The sequence below is a fragment of the Ixodes scapularis genome, unplaced genomic scaffold (assembly GCF_016920785.2).
Source record: "Ixodes scapularis isolate PalLabHiFi unplaced genomic scaffold, ASM1692078v2 PGA_scaffold11__112_contigs__length_91849675, whole genome shotgun sequence".
Classification (NCBI taxonomy): domain Eukaryota; kingdom Metazoa; phylum Arthropoda; class Arachnida; order Ixodida; family Ixodidae; genus Ixodes; species Ixodes scapularis.
Genome location: NW_024609837.1, coordinates 51,361,330 through 51,384,568, shown reverse-complemented (window position 1 = coordinate 51,384,568; position 23,239 = coordinate 51,361,330). Strand labels below are relative to the sequence as shown.

The following is a 23,239-nucleotide window of genomic DNA, read 5'->3' as shown; positions in this document are numbered from 1 at the left end:
CTCCCTCTTCCGCTCCTGCGGCACATCATTGGAAGCGTGCCAGAAGACTTTTCCCCTCTTGCAAAGGGCTGTCCAAACGGAACACTTCAGAAATCATGAGGCTAGACAACTCCCTCATGTGTCGTGGACGTTGAAGTCCGGCAGTCCGCTTTCTGTTTGAAAAGCACCGGGCAAACATTGCGGCTTTTCGGTGACCTCGGTGCTCATCAGACTTGACATCACACGCCGCCTGCCAATGGGGCGCCTGTTGCCTGTCCATCCGTTATACAGTGCACTCGATCGTATCCTTGTTCAAGTCCCGTTTTTGAGACTTGAACATCAGCGGTGGCCTTGAGCGATTGACCAACAGCCAACACAGCGTGTAAGTGGCTGCCAGGACCCACGATGAGCATTCCCAAGAACACGAGTGGACTTTGATGGAGGGAACCAATCCCTCCGGCGAAAAAGACAAATGGGAGTGGACCGCCGCACGACATGTGACGGGGTTGTGTCTCCTCACGATTTCTAAAGTGTCCTGTTTGGACACCCCTTCAAGGGGCGATGCAACGATTTTTGTATTTTGCGCAAATACCGCTTAGAACAGATCCCTGACGTTAATGACCTGTGAAATACCCGTTCGTTTTTCCCCACACGCAATCGAAGTAACAGAAAAAAAATCAAGAAAAACGAGTAGAGTTCACCTCCTCAACTCACAGCCAGAACAAGCGACCACGTGATCTGGAGCCGATTATATGCCGCGAATGTTGATCATAGCCATGCGCTGGGGTTGGCAAGGCACAGGACACGCGCTGCGTTCCAGACATTGTTATGGTTCGGCTGTTGTCGTCATTGCAGCGATTGGACACAGGACACTACCCGAATGCTTCTCGAGCTCTAAATTATCACGAGCCCAAATCCAGTGCCCACGCAATGCTCGGGTCCAGTCTATGAGCCGCATTCAAATATCGTCACTGGGTGGTACTGCTACCGCCCAGCTACGTCATCAGGTTTTGCGAAGGAGAGATTGAATGAAAACGCCCGGTTTTGTCCTCGAAATTACAGCGCAACAAAAGAGTTTCTTGGTCAGTGGCGTTGCGTGCGAGTATCCTTGAGCCCCACTAGTGCCAGTAAGCTCGTGTAGAGTGAAGAACATTCCAATTGAATATCGTTGCACCGCCCCTTTAAAGGCCGATGACCAGACTCGAGATTTCGCAAGGCAGAAGATCCTCCTCATTATAAGGGAGGAGGAAACGCAATGGTGGACTGGGTAAAGGAGGGAGAGGAGGAAGGGAGAGAAAAGTGGAAAGTGCAAACTGGTCGCCGGACTTAAAGAGGGAAGCGTACGTAACGGGCGAACAAACAAAGCGAACGAGTGCGGCGAGAACCATGCACCGCGGCCTCATGAGCCCAGTTCACTCCAGTCCGGTCCAAACCAGTCCAAACCGCGTTCGTCCAAATGAAAGACGTACGAGGACAAAACCAAGTACCAAGGCAATAAAAGCTGACACATTTAATAAACCCTGAAAACAGGGAACCCTACCTATGAAACATACTATGGTTTGAGTTTGAGCCTGTAAGGTACTGCGAATAAATGAATGGACGAGTTAGTGACGCTTCATTGCCGGGGAGCAGGACCTGGTGGAGACGACGCGCATGACGCTGGTGGGCCCCAGCTGCCGGGAACGGCTGTCGAGCGGCCTGGAGGCCGTGGTGGAGCGCACCCAGGACTTCACCGACTCGGCCTACACCTCCCACGAGCACCGGGAGAAGATCCTGCTGCTCTGCGACCGGGCCAAGCTCGAGCTCAACCAGCTGCTCAGGATCGGCGTCGGACTGGTGCGCTTCCCCCCTATCTCCGCATGACTTTTCCTTCGTTTACTAAACCCATTAATTAGTTTTTCTGAATTTCCCACCCTCCATTGTTCAGTTGTGGTCTTCAAAATCAAACTTCTAGCCACAAACAAAATGGGAGCAAAAGTTTTGAAAAGGTCAGTGCTGCCGTCTGTTGGCGTAGCCACAAATGAAGCCACAAGCGAGCCTCGGTCGTCTAAAAGGGTCAAGCGCGCGAACGGGGGAAAGCAGACGAGCTGCTCGTCTGCTTTCCCCCGTTCGCGCGGGGGAAAGCACGGAACCGCACGGGACGAGCTATGCTCGTCCCGTGCGGTTTAAGAATGGCTCGACATAGACAAGCTATAGGCTGATCCAAAACGTTTAAAGGGTTAAAGCGAAGAATGCTTTATGACAGGAGCCCACCCCCCCCCCCACCCCCACTCCCAGAAATATATTCATCCATGCGTCCGCTTGTACGCCAAGGCAGGGCACATAACGTTGGGTGTCGGGTTGTGGTGTAACGTGATGTCGTGGGGTCATGTGCGTGATGTCGTATAACTGATAATGTTGAGGTAATTGCAACTTTGAGTTGTAGAATATGATGCATTAAATTATAAATAAAGAGAAAAGCGGATGGAAGAGTATTTCACTCGCTTAAGGTAGTTTACAGGTTTAGATTAGATATACTAAGATGTAATTCCCGCAATAAAAAAACATTGGCAAACACGCAAAAAAAAGCAACGAAAAAAACACTATTTAAACAAACAAATTATGAAGGACATGCACTCCGGTAATAGACAAAAATATATGCGTCTGGACAGCAAGGGTTCGCATAGCCAGCGTACAAGTCTGAAAGGAATTGCAAAAAAACAGACCGAAGACAGTTAAGATTGCTTACGTGTAGGAATGCAAAAGCATTATAGTCCGGCGATGACATCATGCTCTTCCACTGCATAGGTGCTGCACCCCCGCAGGCTTCAGAGCTTCCGTGACGAAGCATCTGCAATCTGTGCTTTTCTTTGTGTTTTATTTCTGAGGCTCGTCCGCTTTGACCTTGAGTGGCGCGCCCTTGACGACATATTTTTATGGCCATCTTTCGGGGACAACGCTGATGCCTTTTTACGTAAGGCGACATATGAGGCTTCTTGCTTTGAAAGAAAAAAAAAAAAAGCTTGCCAGTGCAATGTGTTGCCAAGGGCTCGGTAGACAAAGTTCCAACACGCTGAGACATGAGGCTGGCAAAAACTTGAGGTCAAGACGGAGGGACATCGGCATTCGGGGTGGTGTGCTTGGGACGACAGTGCCATTGTGATTTTGACGGGCATCCAAGAGCATGTACACCAGCGTTCGGCAAAGTGTCGACCTTGGAAGAGCCAAAGGTTACGCCGGGGGGAAGACTAGAAAAGCTCGGGTCCGTCATCCGGCAGCCGTTTGCTTCTGCATTCTGCTGAAACTCGTCTTCGCACCGATTGAACGTCCGAGCGCCGACAAGGCACTCGTGTCTAACCTGGGCCCTGCGCTCACCACTAAAAGTCCAACCCCACGGCTTTCTCATCTGGGAGGCGCACTAAGTTTGAACAGTTTGCACTCGGAGCATGCACTCAGTTTGCGGAAGACGCTCGGTGCGTAAATCCCCGGAGCCGCGCACGTCGCAGCTTAATTTGTTGTCAACGAAGCATTTACGTGCGCTTATACTTTTTTGGAAGCACGACACACAATAGCCTAGCAGTCGAAAAAAAGTATTAAAGAGTGAAAACCCTGCCTTTTTAAAGTACAGAAACCATTGACCAAGGACTGGCCACTATGTTTTCTTGTTTTTTTTTTAATTTTCCTCCCTCGAGATAATGACGGAGAACTCTGATTGTATAAGTGAGCATATAATGAATCGAGGAGCTCACCATTAACAAAGCTAGAAAAATCGGCACCCGTACACAGCAAGGTTCTCTCACAGCGGTATTTTAGTGGCAGATATTACCGCGTGAAATTACGAGACATAGCTCCGGTCTTATTAAAAGAATGAGAACATCACCCTCGGCAGTTTTGATGGCAGACTCTAACACAGACAGCCGAGTCACCCTAGAGTAGTGCTTATGGTACTGTCTCTCAACATCAATGACTAATCCAAATCAGATGAAATGCAGGCAGTTTAAAAGATGTATTTTTGCAGCGTGCAGCATTCCTTCAATTCATCAGGCTTTCAATATGGCTGCAACAAACTAATTAGTGATCTGCATGGAGTAGCCAGCACTGCTCAGGCAAAGGCACCATCTCCAAGAAATACTCACTTCTTAAAAAAGGATATATATATATAAATTTTGCTTCCATAGAAGGTGCTACAGAATGCTCTGCCGCACTATTTGAGAGCATTCAGTGACTGGGGGAGGAGCCAGCAGCATATCTTTGCCTATAGCATGCTTCCTTCTGCTTGCAGAATAGTTCTCCTTGGTTTTTTTTTATCTGTAACTGTCGTCTGTACAAGCTTTTGTTCCTGTACAGAACTTATCATGTTCCTCATCACATTTCTATTTATTTCTTCATGCTGTAGGTACATGATGGCCTAGACAGGTGTGAGACAGTGAGCATAGCATACATAAGCATGCATACATATAATAAACAAATACATTATGCTATTGTGTAACACATGAAACATACATGAAACATGTTGTCTGGTGTTCTCCTGCAGGACCAGGCTGGTTCGACGTCTCCCAACGAAGATCTCGAGGCTTCCATCGAACAGACGCTGAGGGCAACGGCGGACCTCAAGCAACAGGTAGGGCTGCTTTGTCGGCTCCAGAGGTCCCAAGTTGCAGCGAATGTGACCCACTCGCGAAACTTGGAGCCACTAGGGTATCGGTTCTCTATCCCTGATTATCTTGCGGGTGCAGCCATTTGGTTGCCTGGTGCAGTAGACCCTTTCTGAAATTGCTCTTAGCAACCATGTGACGCTGACTTCACGGTGCTCGAAAGTGCAGCTGGCCACTACGATTTGGCAAGGTGCTGCCATTAAGATGTATATTTCTGCGACTGCGAGCACCAGTACTGCTGGCCCGATGCACTATCGTGGACGAGGTGCTTAGTTGAAAATAACTTTATACGTTGCGAATAAAGTAAATGTCTACTACGTTGTCCGCAAGACGAGCAAACAAAATTGATGGTGCAGTTCAAGTTTGCGAGTGAAAGTTGCATGAAGTCCTCGCACAAAATGGCAGCTTCGTCTCGTTGGTTTGTTCTTTCACCGGTGATTGAGTTGGTTGTAGCGATTTCAATGGCGACGCTGTTCACATCGGTGACAGAGTCGCTTGTTGCGTCTTTGTTGGCGATGCAGTTTACATCGACGATTGGCTTGGACATCGCGCCATTGCTGCCGGTGTCGCGTGACATCCACATCGAAGATTGCGTCTCTCATCCTGTATTTGGAAGCATCAGTAGAGAAAGTTTGTTTCATCAGCAGTATCAGCCTTTCACATGTCGTTCCCTTCTCGGAGGCCTTTTGTCAGCGTTGAGAGCAAAAATGCTAGGAACAACTGTTGCATCAAGAAGCAGTGGCAATCAGCAATGTTGAAGAGGCAGCGAGTATGCGGCATGCCTGAACTGATTTGAGCCTAGCCTCGTACGTTTTCTGTGCTTAAACGGGCCATGAAGCAATTTTAATGCGAAAGCATTAACAGTCTTATGGAGCGAGCCGACGTCATCAGCTGTGCCAAACGGCAGATAAATTCCCGAAGCCACGATTCGAGGCATCCCAGCTTTGAAACCGTGCAGAAAGCCACTCAAAATGGCAGTGATATGAAGCCGCCACTCATCAGTTTTAATTAGTGCCACCCCATGGTGCTGCGTGCCCGCGCCGGAGCAGAAACGGCTGAGGCTGCCACTAATCCCCTTGGCACCTCAGGTGTTTCTGCTCCGGCGCGGGCACGCAGCACCTAGAGGATCAGAATCGGCCGCGGCCTTGAGAGGATCAGAGGTAGCCTCGGTGCTGAGAGGATCTGAAGCGGCCGCAGCGTGAAAAATGACGTTCATGCTTTCGCATTCACAACCGGTAAGAAGCGCTTACGTGTACCCCGAGCATTTTTCAACTTTTTCCTTTTTAGCTTTCTTTCTCAACTCACAAATATCACAGTGTACCAAACAATTAAAGAAGAGGGAAAGGAGGAGCTCCCTCTTGCTCAGACCAAATACTTTACTAGGGGGAATACATTCCACCCTGCTCATTTGCATTAGACAGAACGCCTACAGCGCCGCTGACGGAGTGGAGGTCCGTGTCAGTCCACGCGCAAGTGCACGTGGATGTTCGCGGCGGCCGCGGCGGTGTCGTCTCCGATTCCACAAGCCCCTTCATGTTTCAAAAGTAGCGCAAGGTGCGTCGATGCACGAGGCACGGGGAACGTGCGATCCTTGGGAAGATCATGGCGGCACAGTGCAGCAAAGTATTTAGCGCACCACTGAGCTAGAGTTGAGACGCCATGTTATTCTTAGAAGTGGCGCGCGGCACGTGTCTCGCGCATTTCCACAACAATGAATTTGGTATGTAGAACATGAATATCATCGATAGCCGAGACCTCCCCGACGATAGATGGCTCTCGCCAAGCCCAGAAAACCTGTCCGCGCCGAGGCTATTGTATTTGAGAGGAGTGGAATGTATTCCCCCTAGTAAAGTATTTGCTCAGACCCTCGTTTGTGTACCCGGACATCGCCATTCTCCCCCTCAAAAAGTGTGGCTGGCCCCAGCAGGGCCTCGTCGGCTAAAAATTCGGACAAAAGTTGCTTTCCGCACTCCGTTCACCCCTAAGCTGACAGTGCTGTGGAAGCTACGTGCCCCTGGGGCCAGCCACACTTTTTTGCCAGTGATCACGCTCCCTCGCGCATACCCTTGCGCAGAGAATGAGGTCCGGTTTGTGATGGAAGGAAGGTGGCTGATTGGTTCAGCAAGCGTGTAGCTGCCGAACTGAATATAGTGAGGTCAGGTGTCACGTGTTGTACGGTGGGGCTGGGTGACGTGCGTTACAGTTGGTATATCACAGCGAAATTGCAGAGAGCTTTCGAAGGGAAGGAGGTACGAAATAGTCCGCTGTGTTTTCAAATTTTTGTACCGAAAATCAGGCTTTTGACTTTCTACCTTCTTTCTTTTTTCCCATTAAACGATTCATGGCCCCTTTAAGTGTTCTCCACCCTGCCATCTCATAGTGATTATGTAGTTGGTTTAAAAAATGGGATGGCTCAAGAAGGAAAAAAAAGGGATACCTTGAAGGAGAGAGTAGTTAAATTCCAAAATCGCATGTACACCACATCCGAATAAAAAGTCTCCTCGGGGAAAGTGACGTGCACATGCTCGGAAAAAGATTCTTTTTATTGCGGGAGCTCTCGTAATGAACCTTCGTGCACAAGCGCATATCCTTTTGTACAACTTCATTTGTCTCGAGCATTGGGAGCACGCATTTAATGGTCTGCAGTTTATATAAATAGATTTTTTGTCGACAGCTGTATTTCTACGGCAGAACAGGAAATCTTACGTCGTTTCCGAGGTTATGCCTCACTTTTTTCTGCCTGCAAAACACCGCGCAGCAATAAAGACGCATCTGGAAAGGCGCGATGCAAGCGCTACACCGTACTGGCCTACGCCACCATCGACGTCGTAATGGCAGCCGTGGCCCCAGCCGCCATTACGAGGTACTGTAAAACCCTTAATTTTCGCACGCCCTTAATCTATTGAAAATTTCACAAATTGGAAATTTCACTAAATTTAAGGGCACGCAAAAATTTTGTTCCTTAAGAGTTTCAGTACAGGCGTTTGAAATTCGCGAAATTTAATGGCCTGGATTATGTCCTCCGTGACCGATTTGCGAAAAATAGAGGCTGCAAAATTAAAGGATTTTACAGCATATGGTGGCGCATTGGGCGTGTAGTTTGGAATTGGCACCGGTGTACGGCTCGGCGTTGGTAAAAGGGTTTTGTGGCGATTGTTACAGTTGGGAAGTGCAACTTGTCGAGTTTTAGACACAGTGTCGGCGAGCTGTGAAGATGTCGCTTTGCTTCGTCGCGAATCGTTGGAACATTTCTGGAGGGTGGAAAGGCACCATTTGAGATTGAGCTTTGGATAACTGGCAACAACAACGCACCAAGATGGCTAAGCTGTGGTTGCTCTCAAGCGTACCTTATTTTCTGGTCTATAACTCGCACCCCCCCATAAACGGCGTTTTCTTGAAAAGGATGATATGTAAGGGGCACCTCTATGTAAATTGCACTTCATAGCGGTGTGCTGTGAAGGGTGGCGTGCAGAGTCGCTGCATCCACAGACCTACGCCTGCGAACCGCTAGAAGAGGAGGCCTTTGGCGGCCAGATGTTTTGTCATTCCCCCTCTGATGCAAGGCTTACGTCATGCAGTTAGGGTCCATTCTTATAAAAGTGTATGTGTAAGTCGGATCGCTGTATAAGACACACCGACGAAAATTTGGGGAAAAAACCGCGACTTGTACACCGGAAAGTATAGTAGGTTATTTAGTGACCCTAGCATAACCGTGACCTGCATATCAATCTTGTGTGCTTGACAATCACTGTTTGCGGTGTGCAGCTCCGAGACACAGCCCTGGACCATGCGGACGAGCTGTTCAAGACCATGGACGAAGGGGAGCTGCTGAACAGGCTGAAGAACGCCTCCCTCGCCGGTGACCACGCCAGGTTAGAGGAGTACGCCGACAAGTTTGCAGAGCACGCCGAGCATGTACAGGAGGTGAGCTGGGTTTATTTTTGGGGGCACTAATGATTCCATTTGTTTGTAGGGGTATGTATTTTCTATAGGGCTAGGGTTTCATGAAGAAATGCCGCCAGAAAAGTGTAATGTAAAAAAAAAATAATGAGAAAGTGTAACACAAAAGTGTAAAACTGTAACATAAAGGTGTAATGTGGAAGTGTAACACTGAGGTGTGACTTGAAAGTGTAATGTGCAAGTGCAACATGAAGCTGTGATATGGAAATGTAATCTGAAAGTATATTGTTGACGTGTAATGTAAAGGTGTCAGTCTAATGCCAAAATGTAACACAAAAGTCTAACATGGAAGTGTAATGTGAAAGTGTCATCTAAAAATAATGTGGTAGAAACGTAATGCAGAAGTGTAATGAGAAGGTGTAATGTGGACGTGTAACTTGAAGGTATAACATGGAAGTGTGATCAGAAATTTAAGTGTAACATTGAAGTGTGATCAGAAATTTAAGTGTAACATTGAAGTGTGATCAGAAATTTAAGTGTAACATTGAAGTGTTATGCAAAGGTAGAATGTGGAAGTCTAACGCAGAAGTGTGGCTCGTAACATTGAAGTATAATCCTAAGGTAGAGTGTGGGAGTCTAATGCCAAAGTGTAACACGAAAGTATAACGTCGTTGTGTAATTTGGAAATGTAACATGGAAGTGTATTGTAAAAGTTTGATCTGAAAGTGCAACATGGTGGAAGTATAATGCAGAAGTGTAACATAAAGGTGTAATGTGCAAGTATAACACAAAAGTGCAATGTGGTATTGTAATGTGCAAGCCAAATGTGGACATGTAATATGCAAGTGTTACACACTTCTCAATAAAGTGGGACGTAAGCGCTAAATTTAGCAGAATATAGTGTGACTCCCACATTGAGAAAAGCTTATAAATTAACTCCCAGTGCAGTTCAAAGGTGCTGTGCCATTTGTGTCTTTTGATTTTTTGCCAGAATAAAAATTGCCCCTTACATTGTATGCACTTCAGCTCTATAATAAAGATCAGGTACCTTCGATTTTTTCTGAGAAGAGTTAAGTGACTGGAATAACCTGATGATGTAGTTTTATAGCCATCATCGACATTGTTTGCACCCCCCCTTAATTAATCGTTTTTTGGTTACAACTTGTTTGCATTTTTTGCATTTTTTCAGCCATTCCTGTCCCCACTGCTGTAAACCCACTCTGCTAATATCCCACCAGGGATTGCAGTATATATATAAGTAAAGAACTGCGCAGAATTTAAGTTTCATTATTAGTGTTTGTTACTAGGACAGTTCGTTATCAAACAGGCTGTTACTAATCAATGGCAATCAGTTCGTCAAACTATGTTTTATCGATAGTTTGTTTCATCAATAGGCTTCCCACATTTGTTTTATTGACGTACCTAGCGATGTTTGGTTTATGGGTTTACGGAGAGGAGATGGGGAGGCCCAAGGCTTAGGGTAAACGCAGCTCAGTCAATCATGGGCTAGCTTTCAGCGACTTCCAAATTTGATTATGCACTTACTAAAAAGTTAGGTTGCTGACAAAATGTCGCACGAGCATACATGTCCACGAAACGTGTGTCTACAAAAAGTTGGCCACGAAACGAGTTTCCACGAAACGATGCGTTACTAACTGGCGGGGGGATTGGTGGCCGAGTCTATTGACGCACCGCCGCTCGGAGCACAAAGAGTGGTAGATTGCGCTGCAGAACCCTGGGATCCTGGACTTAATCCCCACCCTTGCTTGTAAATTTCAACCTGGATGAACATCATACCGGTGTGCGGTTGTGTATCACTACTACGTGTGTATGTAAAAGACCCCAGGCTAGTGGTTGAACGTACTGCACTGGCTAAATGGCTGATCTATAGCAGAGTCCCCACCCCTGCTTGTTTCAACCTGGATGAGCATCGTACCGGCGTGCGGTCGTGTATCACTACTGCGTGATTCACATTAAAGACCCCAAGCTAGTGGTTGAACTGCACTGGCTAAATGGCTCATCTACAGCAGAGTCACCAGGTGCCCTGGGGCTGACTAACTTTCTACTGCTAAAACAAATGCACAACAGAATTTTACTAAGTGGCACATTCTACAAATTGTCAAGTTCACTACAGCTTCATCAATTGAATTAGTCTCTAAATTAATTTCTAAATCAATTAGTGAATATTCACAATTTCTACATTTGTCCTTACCAGGATCCCATGTTTTCAGGGTTTATTTCTAGAGAGGTTTTTCTTTTGTAGCCCATTTTTATTTGAAATGTTGTGGTTATAGAATGTTATTTTCTTCCAAGTCCTAACTCTTTGCTCTCCGGCATTCCTTGGAGGTTAATTCTGTCATATCCCCATTTCTAAAAAATTTGGAATGAGAAAAAATAATTATGATTATTTGGTTAATTCTGTCATATCCCAATTTCTCAAAAAATTGGAATGAGAAAAAGAATGATGATTACATAGAAAAAGAATAGAAAGCTATTTTAACGGTGAGCAACTCTTATTAGAATGTTTCATCGTACACGTCGAAGGCATTAATGCTGCCTGAAGTAGATTAGGGCTCATAATCAATTCAGGCACACTAGACACTAAAGCGACAGTGCAGCAGAGCTGGTTTAAGCTTGACACAGTAACTCTGTACCACGAGGGGGAAAAAAAGACAATGGGAAAACACAGAACTACTTTCCAAGCTTTTGTCACTGCCCTTGGACGTTCACACTGTAAACAGGAGGAGCCACAAGCCTCAGCACGCAGTGCAAGAGCATTAGCCATTGGTCAGAATGCAGTCTCTGGTCATAGCTTCAACTACAGTCTGTTGCAGGTTGAGAATAGCTGGACAAGTCCCTCCGACAAAGCTCTGTGCTCACCATGATTGGTGGTTTCTCCCTCTCCAGCATTCAATCTGTTAATGTGGAGAGAGTGGAAGACTTTGTGGGAGGACCTTGTCCTGCTCTCCTGAACCTCCAACAGACTATTAGCCCCGAGAGCGAACACAAGCGTCGCTGCGGTCGCCGCGCCCTGATTGGGTGAGGCGTACCGTGACGTCAGGGGGAGTACACCGCTCCGCGATCTCGCATCGGCTCGCTTCCCAGCACCGGTTTTCTGGTTTGGTGTTGTGTGCCGCAAGCTCTTCGAGGAGCCGGACTTCGTTTACCCGGTGTACAAGACGTTGAGTTAGGCCGATATTAACGTGCTTCCGTACATTTTATAAGCCTGCTTGTCCCTTTTACCTTTAAAATTGGGTTACAAATCCTGAAAACTATCGGCGGAGACAATTACGTTGATGAACCTCCCCGTCCGTCCACACGACGCAAGGCAATCTTGAGAGGGGTCGGTGAAGCGGTGACGCAAGTGTTTCAGACGCTGGAATTCTGTCCCTTGCATGTTCATGATTTAGGACGATATTACATCCCGCTTTCAAGACATCTGAAGCGGCCTTTATATCATGGGCCTTTCGGTGGTCGGCAAATTAGCTCGCGACCCCGACTCTGCGCTGCCACTCTGCATGCGCTGGTTTGCAGATGTTTTAAAGGCCCTGCGTCTGATGATCTTTGAAGAGCTCATGGAACAGGGTTGTTTTACATAAATGTAGCTTCTTCCTGAATCAATTATATAGTTTATATGCGTATGCAGGCATATTTCTTAGTGGATTCACAATTACTCTAAATTAGTTAGTATGGTAGCAGCAAAAACGGCCGAATTTCCCCCAGTTGCCTCTATGATATGTAGTAAACTGCCCAAAATATGCACAGCAACAGTGCCGTAATTTGGAATGTTTATACTTTTTCCTGACATTCTTTATTCCAGCCTTTGGTATTCGGAAAATACACCGTTTAGTCTGAATTGTCATTTCCATTTAAGAGTCACTGCCGCAGGTCCCCAAAAGCTTCCTCAGCCTCCAGACTCCCTGCAACTGGACTTTCTGACAACAAAGGAAAACAGGAGTAAAAGCAAGCATTCGAACGTCTGTCCAGTGGTAGATGCAGCACTGGTAGCAGAAAATGTGGAACCTGTGAAGGGCGACAGTCTGCGTGAGAAAAGCTTCTGGTACTTTAGCTTCAGGACAATTCGATTTAAGTAAAATCTCAATTTTAGGGCTTAATGGACTAATAACGAGCTAGACACCATAACTTACGTTTGTTATATATTACTTGAGGATTGATATAAACAAGTCCACAGATACCACCCGTGTAGTCCATTGAAATACTATCCGAATCCAGCAAAGGTCAAGTGCGAGCAATGTATATAATAAATGTTCCTTGTTTGTTTTTTTACTTTGCCCCTACACTTGGGCTGTCTTACTTGTGATTCTCTCCCCATGGCCGAGACTGTATTTAGCACGTTGCTCGAGCAGCATGCAGCTTTTCTGCTTCGGCGATCTTGTTTAAAGACAGAGATACAAAAATAAAAATAGTATACATAATTTGCCAATTCATTCGGACAATCAGCAGCGTTTATTGTGCGAGATGTAAATCTATAATGATGCTCCTGCAATTGTGACCATATTTCTTTATTTTCACATACCAGCTCCGATTCATGCGTTGCCTGCCCTGTCAACCATGCTTAAAATGTTCGTTGAAGTTTCGCCTGTAGCTACAGGCCATACCTCAATAAAGGCATATATAAAAATTTACACTTCCTACGAAAAACACACCAAAAAAAATTAAATAGAAACGAGCGCGCCGACAGCTAGCGTCGTCACAGCCTCCACAGGGCGAGCGGGGCGAGTCGGGGAAAAATTCTCTCCTCGCCGTGACGTCACCCCGGTTCGCCGTAAGGGGGCGCCAGGCGAACTTCTCGGGGCTAATACTATACAAACGCTACCTCCTGTGCCCTGAAGAAGTCCCAAAACTTGAACAATGGATTGCACAAGCAGTGGCATCTCCAAGGGGGGGGGCGACGGGGGCGGCCTCCCCCAAACAAAGTTGACCCCCCCCCCCTCCCCCCTTCTCGGAGGGCAATTTGCCATTGGTGGGCCCCTCGGTCCACAATAAAGAATGGGAGAATAGTTACCCTTACAAATTCCCCCCCCCCCCCTTCCCGCCCAAAATGGAGCTCTGGATCTGCCCCTGTGCACAAGGCACATGCTTAGATTAAGTTCTTTTGCTGCCCAGGAATACAGCAACATTGAGCTATTGTTTTAATTGGACATTGATGATAAACCCCTTTTGTCAGTCATCTGAGCTTAGGAAAGAGGCTGATGTGACCACTTGTTGGGACAACTGACTCGGTGCTCTATTAGAACTAATGTGAATTATGCCAGGCTTTTTTTTTTGCGTGACCTTGAGTCTTGGAATTTTGAAGCGCAGCTCTTGGGCGCCAGTTTCCGGCTTGAGCGGCGTAACCGCGTTTGCATTATGGGACGTTTCCCATAATGACGTCACACGTGACGTTACGTGTGATATCACGACGGTCACTAGGGTCATGAGTGACGTCACGAAGGTCACGACCTCCACAGTGACCTTCACGAGTGACTTTCGTGATGTTACGAAGGTCACTCGTGAAGGTCTCGATGAAGGCCACTAGTGACGTCACGAGAATCACAAGTGACGTCACAAGTGACGTCACGATGGTCACTAGGGTCATGGGTGACGTAACAAGGGAGGAGGGAGGGGGAGGGCGAGGGCGGAGGAGGTGGAGGGGAGGAGCAGAGAAAGAGGAGGAGGGGAGGGTTCAAAGGAGGAGAGGATACCCTCCTTCCCACACCCTCCCCTCCTCCTCCTCAAGATCTGCGCTCTAATTCGACATTATAGAGAATTGGAAACGTCTTTCATTTTTTCTAGATAAGTTTCAGCTATCAAAAATCTTACCCATGAGCTCTATTCGGAATTTATTGACTCGATAAGAAAACACAGAACCCTAGACACGCCCCAATGTGACGCTAAATCAATCGGTCATTCTGCGTATTGCTAATTTTGTCATTTTATTAATTATACAAATCACAGTAGTCAGTGACCTTGTAACGCACAGGGCAAAGGTTAGCTCCAACATAACTTTGTTCTTCATCGACAGCAATTAGCCTGAATCTAAGAAATACTGGACCATACTGTCAACTCGGACGTGGATAAATGAGACAAGCTTGTGCTTGACCAGTTGGCAGACAGGATGAGCTCACGCTTTGCGCCCCCCGTGGTGCCCAGGTGTGCAGGCTGCTGTACCACGTGGCGAGCACAGAGGCCCTCCAAGTCACAGCGAAGAACACGGACGCCTGCCTTAAGGTCTACGGCTCACAGGTATCCCCCTCACGACCTCTCCGCCTTCGTTCGCTGTAATTGCTGTCAAAAAAAAAAAAAAAAACGCTGCTCCCAGAGCTTTTTTTGTTTTTGTTAGTGATCTGATTACAATGGAATTTCCCTAGCACATTTGCCTTTGCATCTTTTTGGGCAAATATGTGCATACTCTATTTTGACGTAACAAATTAATTAGCTTGGATACTATTAAAAATTTGATCTGAAAAGACTGTGGCAGGATTAGGACAACTTCAGAAATTGAAATCAGAAAGTAAACATATCTCAGTAAACTAGAAAATCTACTTTATCTGGGAAGGTATTAATGAAAACTCTAGAATGATTTGTAAGTTGTTAATTACACCTTAAATCTTTTTTTTTTTTTAACTAATTGTATGGGGTAATAGTAAAAAATACTTCAGGCATATTTGTAATACTTATACACCCCTTATTTGATACCTCAATTACATGTTTTTGAGGAAAAAAAGATTACGGATATTCATTGCATACCGGTAAAGTTATGACTTTCATAAAATAGCAAAAAATGTAGAAAGTTTATTGTGAAATAACAGTAAAAAAAATATAAACAGACCTATTTTGGTTGTCATATCATACTAATATTGAAAAATAAATAAGACTTCTTTCACAAAAATACTTGAGGACAATTTCTATCTTCAGAAGCATGATTTCAAAACACTTTTTTATTTTTATTTGTTTACCTCAAAGAGCACTGTACCCCTTTAAAGAAACACTCAAATAAATTTTTTTTAAAGTGCCAGATGGGACACATATTTTATCAAATTTTTTCACGAAAATAGTGCAATATTTACGGCGCAATACGGAATCTAGGGGGAGGTCACGACCCACTCTAGACTCCATCCACAGAACGGTGGCCTTGCCCATTGCTAGTGGATTGGCTTGGCTGCTCGGCCGAACATGTTCGCGAGCTTATAGTGTCTCCTTGTCGAGACGTCCGGTGCATCTTGTCTGCCGTCTGACAGCGTCTGCTAGTCACGTGGGCCGACACGCGACTACTTCGTCTGTTATTAAAACACGCTCTGCTACCGCCTGAAACCCCCATGAGAAGCGACCATGCAAGTGGCATGCCAGCATCTGCCATCACGTGCTTCCATCTGCTACACTCCAGAACACGCAACCATGAAAGCATTCCATCCTGCAGGAGCAGCAGTGCAATACAAGCATATGTCAGTGTCTTTCTATGTGTTCTAAAAACAACCGAAAGGACTAGAGTCATTGAAATAAATATGTAGTTTTTAGAGTTTTTCCATCCGTGGTATTTATTTTGCATGGCATCTGCGAGCAAGTGGGTGAGCGTCACAATGCACAGCTAAAACGCAACCTAAAAATATTCGTTTTGGCGGGCCAGCTGCACCGAAAACCTTGAGAGCTACTTGCCTTTTGAAGTGAAATGATGGGAGAATACCTGGACAAGGCTTGGTCCGAGGCGAATGCTCGATTTCCTTCAGCCAAATGGCGCGCAAATTCTTGTGTAGGCACCTTCTCAGTACTGAAACCACGCATGTTTGTAACCACGACAGTTCCACAATTCACGGAGCGGCAGAGTTGCTTTTACAGGGACTGATATCTTTATTGAGGATCAACACGTGCAGAAGAACAAATCGAGTCAGATCAACCAAGATAGTTGACGTGGGATACTAGGCTTTTGCCAGTCCCGCTGCAATAACAAGCACCCGCGCAGCAGCTCCGAAGATGTGCACTTGCAACGGTTGTTCGCCCCAAACTACTTCAGTTGACATCTTCCTTTAAACAGCTAGGTGAAGCAAAGTGACTCGCACTCATCAAAATGGACAAGCTCAACGGGCTAAGCGGTGTATGGAACTGCTCGTTGCAAATGGTGGCAGCCATGTTTGTTATCGTTTGATACCAAAGCAGAAAAGGCAATCTCGGGATACATTTGAAAAAAAAAATAAAGACTCTATCTAGATTCTTTGTTTCTCAACCGTAAAAATTTGTGGAACAAAAGACCGTTGCAGCACGGAGAAACAATTCTGCTACCAATATTTTACGCATCAATTGTCTCTCCAGCCAATGAGAGGTATAAGCACGGCATAAGCACGACATAAGCACTGGGCAGAGCTTGTTAGGTCGTGACCTCCAGTTTCTCCATCTAAATTGTGCTTGTCAGCATATAAATATTGTAAAAACCTTTTATTTTGTTGTGGAAATATTTTTTGGGTGAAATACTTGTCTCTTTCAGGCCCTTCCTGGGGTTTTTAAGCTCTGAGCGAACATATAGAATCTTTTCAGTGGCCACCATTCGCCTAGAGGGTGCGAGTTGCACCCCATTTCAGGTGGAAGTCAATTTAATCTTGCGTATAGCCACTGTTTCATTTGTTTCTGCTGCACAGCCAACTTGCTATCTGCTGTTGCGAGTGTCTCGGTGCTAATTTAATGGTAGAGATTTGGACACTTCGAATAGATTTTTCTCCACTCTTTGGCCTTAGCAGCCCTTGCGCCATAACAACCCAATCCAAAGCAAACCAATAGTTTTTTCTCCATTACATCTTTTTAATATAAATTTCATTTTAGTCAATCTATCTTTTGATCGCCAAAAAAAAGGCTCTTTCTTTGTTTTTTTTGACTGAAATTCATTAATTAAGGAATGCACCTGAGGGCAGAGGTCGGCATTTTAGGTCGCCCTCACTCACCCTCACCCTCACAGCCACACTCACCTAAGCCCCTCACTCACCCTCACAGCTACACTCACCTTCAGCCCCTCACTCACCCTCACCCTCACAGTCACACTCACCTTCAGCCCTTCACTCACCCTCACTGAACCTCACGGCCCTCACGCACTCACCGCCCTCACAGCCCTCACGGCCCTCACGGCCCTCACGCACTCATAGCCCTCACGCCACTCACCGCCTTCACGGCCCTCACCGCCCTCACGCCACTCACCGCCCTCACCGCCCTCACGCCACTCACCGCCCTCACGCGCCTCACCGCCCTCGCGGCCCTCACACCCCTCTTGCCCCTCACGCACTGATGGCCATCACGCCACTCAGGCCAGCTTCAGATGGGGCAATTTCGCCCAGAAACTTTACGTCGCAATACCAGCAACACGGGCCGCCCGCGATCACACGCAGCAACCAATTGCTGCAATTTGCCATCGTCATCATAAAATTTTATTTTTCTTGCACTATTTAGACGCAATTACGCGTTATAAACGTGTTTTTATGCATTTAAATCTCGTTAAGAATACTAATGCACCTTTCTGAAACAGTTTATTCTAAAAAAAAACCGATCGATTTCAAACCAGCACCAAGTCTTTCGGTGTCATCATCACCGGCACGAGGTATCACGTGAAATTTTTGCGTCCCTGATTGGATGCAGCCGCTTCAAACGCATTCGAATAGCTCCGAGTTGCTTGCTTATTTCGAGCCGGACCCGGTCTCAGCAATTCGTGTCGATCTAGGGAAAGCTAGAGAACAACCCGCCATTACCACCAAAATTGCTGAGAAAGATGCTCGATCTGAAGGGGGCCCACGCACTCACCGCCCTCACCCGCTCATGGCCCTCACACCACCTCATGTACCCACCGCCCTCACGGCCCTCACGCCACTCACCGCCCTCACGCACTCATGGCCCTCATACCCCTCATACCCCTCACCGCCCTCACGGCCCTCACCGCCCTCACGGCCCTCACGGCCCTCACAGCCCTCACAGCCCTCACGGCCCTCACTCACCCTCAAACTCATGAATTTTCCTGGTTCAGAAACTCACTCACCCTCACCTCACCTGTGAAGATGAGGGTGAGTGAGGGTGAGTGAGGGCCCTCATGAGTGAGGTTTGCTGAGGTATGCCTGTGGGATATTTTTGCTTCTTCATTGATGTCTTTAATAAGAGGTGGTTGTTGAAGACAAAGGAGACATAAAACTTGTGTGATATTGCGAAAGAATGTTATTATAAATATAAATTACTACTTTCCACATATTCTTTTGATAGACTCTCCAGGCATCCTCTTTTGTATCTACTGTCTAAACAACTCTTGACGAATTTTATCTCGGCTAGAAACTGTCGTAATTTCCCTTGAGATTAACATGTACCGAGCTCAAACCTTGCACCGCATTTTTTATCGTGACTAGTAGCAGGCGACGCCACTAATTTTATTAATTCGAGGCTAGGGGTTCAAAAGCTGACCCCCCTGGGTAGTGCCTTTTTTTTAAAATTATCGTTGTCAGTTATACAGAGCTTCGTTTGAAATCGTAGGAAACGCTTTGTCCAACCTCCAGAACGCTAAAACAGTCTGCGACCGAGCAAAACAATGTTGCCCGATCTTCTCTCGTTACCCTTTTCAAGGCTCAGGAATTGCATTCAGCACTAGACAACAGACAGGGAAGTCGGGGAATGGAATGTCAACACCTTAGGCGTAGCTTCTTCGGTCGGTGAGCCCGGCCGCCTTTTGGGACGTGCAGGTTGTGAGTGCGTGCCGCACCCTGATCACCCACCCGGTGAGCAAGATCGCCAAGGAGAACCTGGAGGTGTTCACGGAGGTGTGGCAGTCACTAGTGAACGACGTCGCTTCTCTGTCCCGGGAGGCCAGTCAACTGTGCAGGGCGCCGCCCCAAGGCCCTGACAGATCCGTCTACATGTCGCTGCCAAGGCCGGGGGTAGGCTCTCTTTTTGCACTTGCGTTGACGTCGTTCTGCACGTGGAGATTCAGCATATGCTGAAAATGGTGGTACTAGTGTATTCATAGGCTCAAAGGGGACTGGAGTCGATTCTGAGATCGTCCTTCTGTGGTGACAAGTCAATCTAGACGCTCTAAGCATCCCAACAAACCCGAAACCATAATTGGGCGTAGTTTATTTCCTCGCCAAAAGCGTGTTCAAAGATCGCGACACACCCTTTTTGCGAAGAATTTTCTTCCGAGTGAAGGTGGACAAAGGGCGCTTGTTGGCGAGTTGCAAGCGATGGCTTCGCCCGCGGAGAAAGAGAGGAGTCTTATCCGAATATGTACCTATCAGACTCTCTTCGAAACGAGTTATAATACAATCCTTCAGAATCTCCATGTATTGCGGGGCTTTGATTGGTCCGCACAATGTAGTCCGTGAGAGAAAAGAGTCCACATGTTTTTCTCTTGGCCTAAGGTGAATAGGCAGTTTTGTAATGCTATAAGACTTGGGATATGTGGGAACTAACAGATTGTAAACAATATAAGATCAAAAACGACCGTTTTCAAAAGTGACTTCACTGCCCCTTCAAGATATTTAATAAATTTTCTGTATGTATTCGCACAGACTTCTAGCATATATACCGTAAAATCCCGAGAGATGCACCATTCCGAAAGGTAACTCACCCCTATTTTTGGATTGATTTGCTATTTTATTTTAAACACCAAAAGATATCCCACTCCTAGTAATCATAGTGTTTGTATTAATGATGACTTTGACGTAAATGCATCTAGTTAGCTTTGGCGGGATATAAGCGGAACTGACTGGGGAGTACAGTCATCTTCGCTTCATTGCCCCTCGCCGCGATAACATGTTTGACAGAGACACATGATCCATCCAGAAATAGCATTTCTTCAACTCTTCTTGATTGCACACTGAAAGATAGACCACTCCTTATTTTCCCACAGTTTTTTGTCAGTTTTAGGTGGGCTATTTCTTGGGATAATATGGTAGTGGAAATGATGGTACTATATTCGTAGGCTTAATATATTTTATAAATTTGCCGGAATTGTGCACTCGTGGACTTCTAGCGTACGCTAGAAAGGGATGGTAGAGTATATTTGTGGGCCTAATATATTTTGTAGATTTGCCAGAATGTTTCACACACAGACTTCTAGCATATTGTCACGCACGTCGCGCGTATGTGGCCGAATGATTACCGTGCTGGGCTGTTGCACGGAGGATCTTTAGTTCCAGGAAGCGGAATGTTTTTTTATTTATTCCTTCTACTAGGCATTCTCGCAAATTCGAGAACTTTCTTGTCTGATCGACCTGCAAATGTTCTACGCGCCGAATGTTCTAGGCCGAATGTTTCAGAAACCCACACGGCTACAAAAGGTGCTTTGCGTGGCAAGCTGGAGTCAGTCTCGCACCAGCATTCGATCCCGCTGTTACACCGACTTCGATGCTCTGTTGTTAGCCTCTGTTTCCTTGTTGTTTTGGGCACAAGTTCGCCCCATTAAACGTTTCAGTTCCCTCAGTTATTCTTTACGTCGTCGCCTAGTCATTCGTGACAATATATTGCATACAATGGTACTAGTATATTTGTTGGCTTAATATACAGTCGAACCTCGATATAACGAACTTCAATGTAACGAAATCCTCGATTTAACGAAGTATTTTATTTTTCATAATTTCTTGCCCATAGATTCCATGTATTTTTAGTCCCTATATAACGAAGTCTATTTTGCTGCTATTTCAATATAACGAAGCGCCATTGCCATAGAAGGCAATAAATAAATCAACTCTAAAAAACAACTTCGCAAAAAAATTGTGGTTAAAAAAAAAAATTATGCGCAAACGCGAGCGCTTGATAGGTTACTTCACGGGGACAGGCCTTCCAACGTTCCTAGGCTGCCCGAGGATGCGGCGCCGGTAGCGCCGGCGAGGCATGCGGCAAGCGGATTCCGCGGGGCTGGCCAGAAAATGCCGAGCAAAAAGTTAACACGGCATAACAGCATCACCACTGACATTCACTGATCATCATAGTCCACTGTACCGCGGGAGCCAACTTCAGCGGGGGAGCGACGTGATGGCGCGACCGCGCGATAGGGAGCCTCCCTATCGCGCGACGCGACCGCACGGGCAGTGCCATCTAGGAGAAGACCGAAAAGACCGATTATCGTCTTGCGACCGTGATGTAAAGCAAAGCCGCAAGCACACTGTGGGCACAAGGGGGCAAGTAAACTGTGCGGTCAAGAGTGCTGTGTAGGTTGGAAACATTGGCACCGCTTAAACCGCCTAAACTAAACAGCTTTATTTGTTAACCGGGCGGTTCACTTACGTGCTTGCTGCCATAAGGAAACGTAAAGTTCTTTCTTTGGATGAGAAAGCAAACGTTTTGGACGCCATCCTGAAGAAACTGCCGAGATCACGAGCACTCGGGAAGTGCTCGACGCAATGGACGTACTGAGGAGGTACACGGCGTCGCATGGGCAGCAAGATGCCGTGCAAGCGCTCTGGGCGCTCGAACGCCGTATTGGCCGTATGACGCCGCCGACGCCGCTGCTACTGTCGGACAAGGCGCAAGCAAAACTCGCGGACTACTTTGCCCCTAAATAAATGTCATTTTCGGTGAGTTTTCATACCCGTAAAATGTTTCGGAATTTTTTTTTCGCATGCTAAAGCCAAATTTCGATTTAGCGAAATTTCAATGTAACGAAGTAAATTGCGAATTTTACCGACTTCGTTACATCGAGGTTCAACTGTATCTCGTAAATTTTCCGCCATCTATTCACACTGGCCTCTTGCATATGGTGCTAGAAACAATACTTTTTTTGTGAACTCAAAAATACTTTGTAAATTTGCCAGGCTGTTTTCGCTCATGGACTTTTAGCATATATACTGGAAAAAATGGTATAGGCAGTATTCAATGGCGGCCATGGCTGTGTGCCCGAATGCTGAGTACGTGCTGACGGCGAGCTTCCACAGTTCTTTTGCAGCGTGCATTCCGCACCTTTAAGATTGCCGTTCTTAGCAGCCTATTAATGTGGGCTGGCCCTGAGCAGGTGCTCTAAACAGCGCCCTCAAATATGGCGTCCAGTGAATACCTCCTATAGTGTCTTCGTGGGCTTAATATGTCTTATAAATTTACCAGAGCACAGTTTTTTTGGAATATATTTCGCGGGGACAAAATTTTGTAACCAGGATAAAACTGATCCAATGCCCCATGTATGCGTGATATATAATGTAAACTAATTAAATTTTGCGTTAACCTAAATGTTGCGATTAAGAATCGGTCGAGAAACATTTGTTGCGCGAACATACATTCATAGAACCGAACAGGCAACTCTCCTCAATTGCAAAATTTTTCTCCCGCAAGATTCTCGAAATACTGAGCTGACGAATATAAAGTTGTTTACAATATGTAGTATTTGCATGGTGAAGTTTTCAGTATTGTGTCCTAGTATTCTCATTTTCGAAAAGTAAATATCACCACAACATTGTGCGGGAGAGAAAATGTTACCTGCATCAATAGATAAAGCAAGAAATGTATCTACAGGCCGACGTCCACCTAAGCATGATAGTTGTCGGCCAAGAAATGTATGCATGTGCAAATAGTGGCTTTTTAAGTGAATTCAAAGCGAATGATGGTTTTGGCCAAATATGTTTTAGTCAAATATTGTTTCTTAAAACCTTTCACTATTGCGCTGCACCATGCTTGAAGTAAAATCTAGCTGAACTCATGAAGGTTGTTCCCAGCTTCCACTTGTCCACATCTAAGCTCAGTTCCTTTTAATCTCACTATATGGACTGTGGAACAGGAAGGTT

At 46.1% G+C, this 23,239-nt stretch overlaps 1 protein-coding gene across 1 annotated transcript in view; it reads left to right on the top strand.

Moving 5' to 3' along the window:
* LOC8024290 (alpha-catulin) overlaps window positions 1-23,239 on the top strand; it is a 156,554-nt gene that overhangs the window by 116,215 nt on the left and 17,100 nt on the right. The window contains exons 7-11 of the mRNA XM_040501509.2: window positions 1,612-1,815; window positions 4,493-4,579; window positions 8,379-8,537; window positions 14,667-14,759; window positions 19,211-19,405. Coding sequence (XP_040357443.1) covers window positions 1,612-1,815; window positions 4,493-4,579; window positions 8,379-8,537; window positions 14,667-14,759; window positions 19,211-19,405 — 738 coding nt within the window. The remainder of the gene's footprint in view (window positions 1-1,611; window positions 1,816-4,492; window positions 4,580-8,378; window positions 8,538-14,666; window positions 14,760-19,210; window positions 19,406-23,239) is intronic.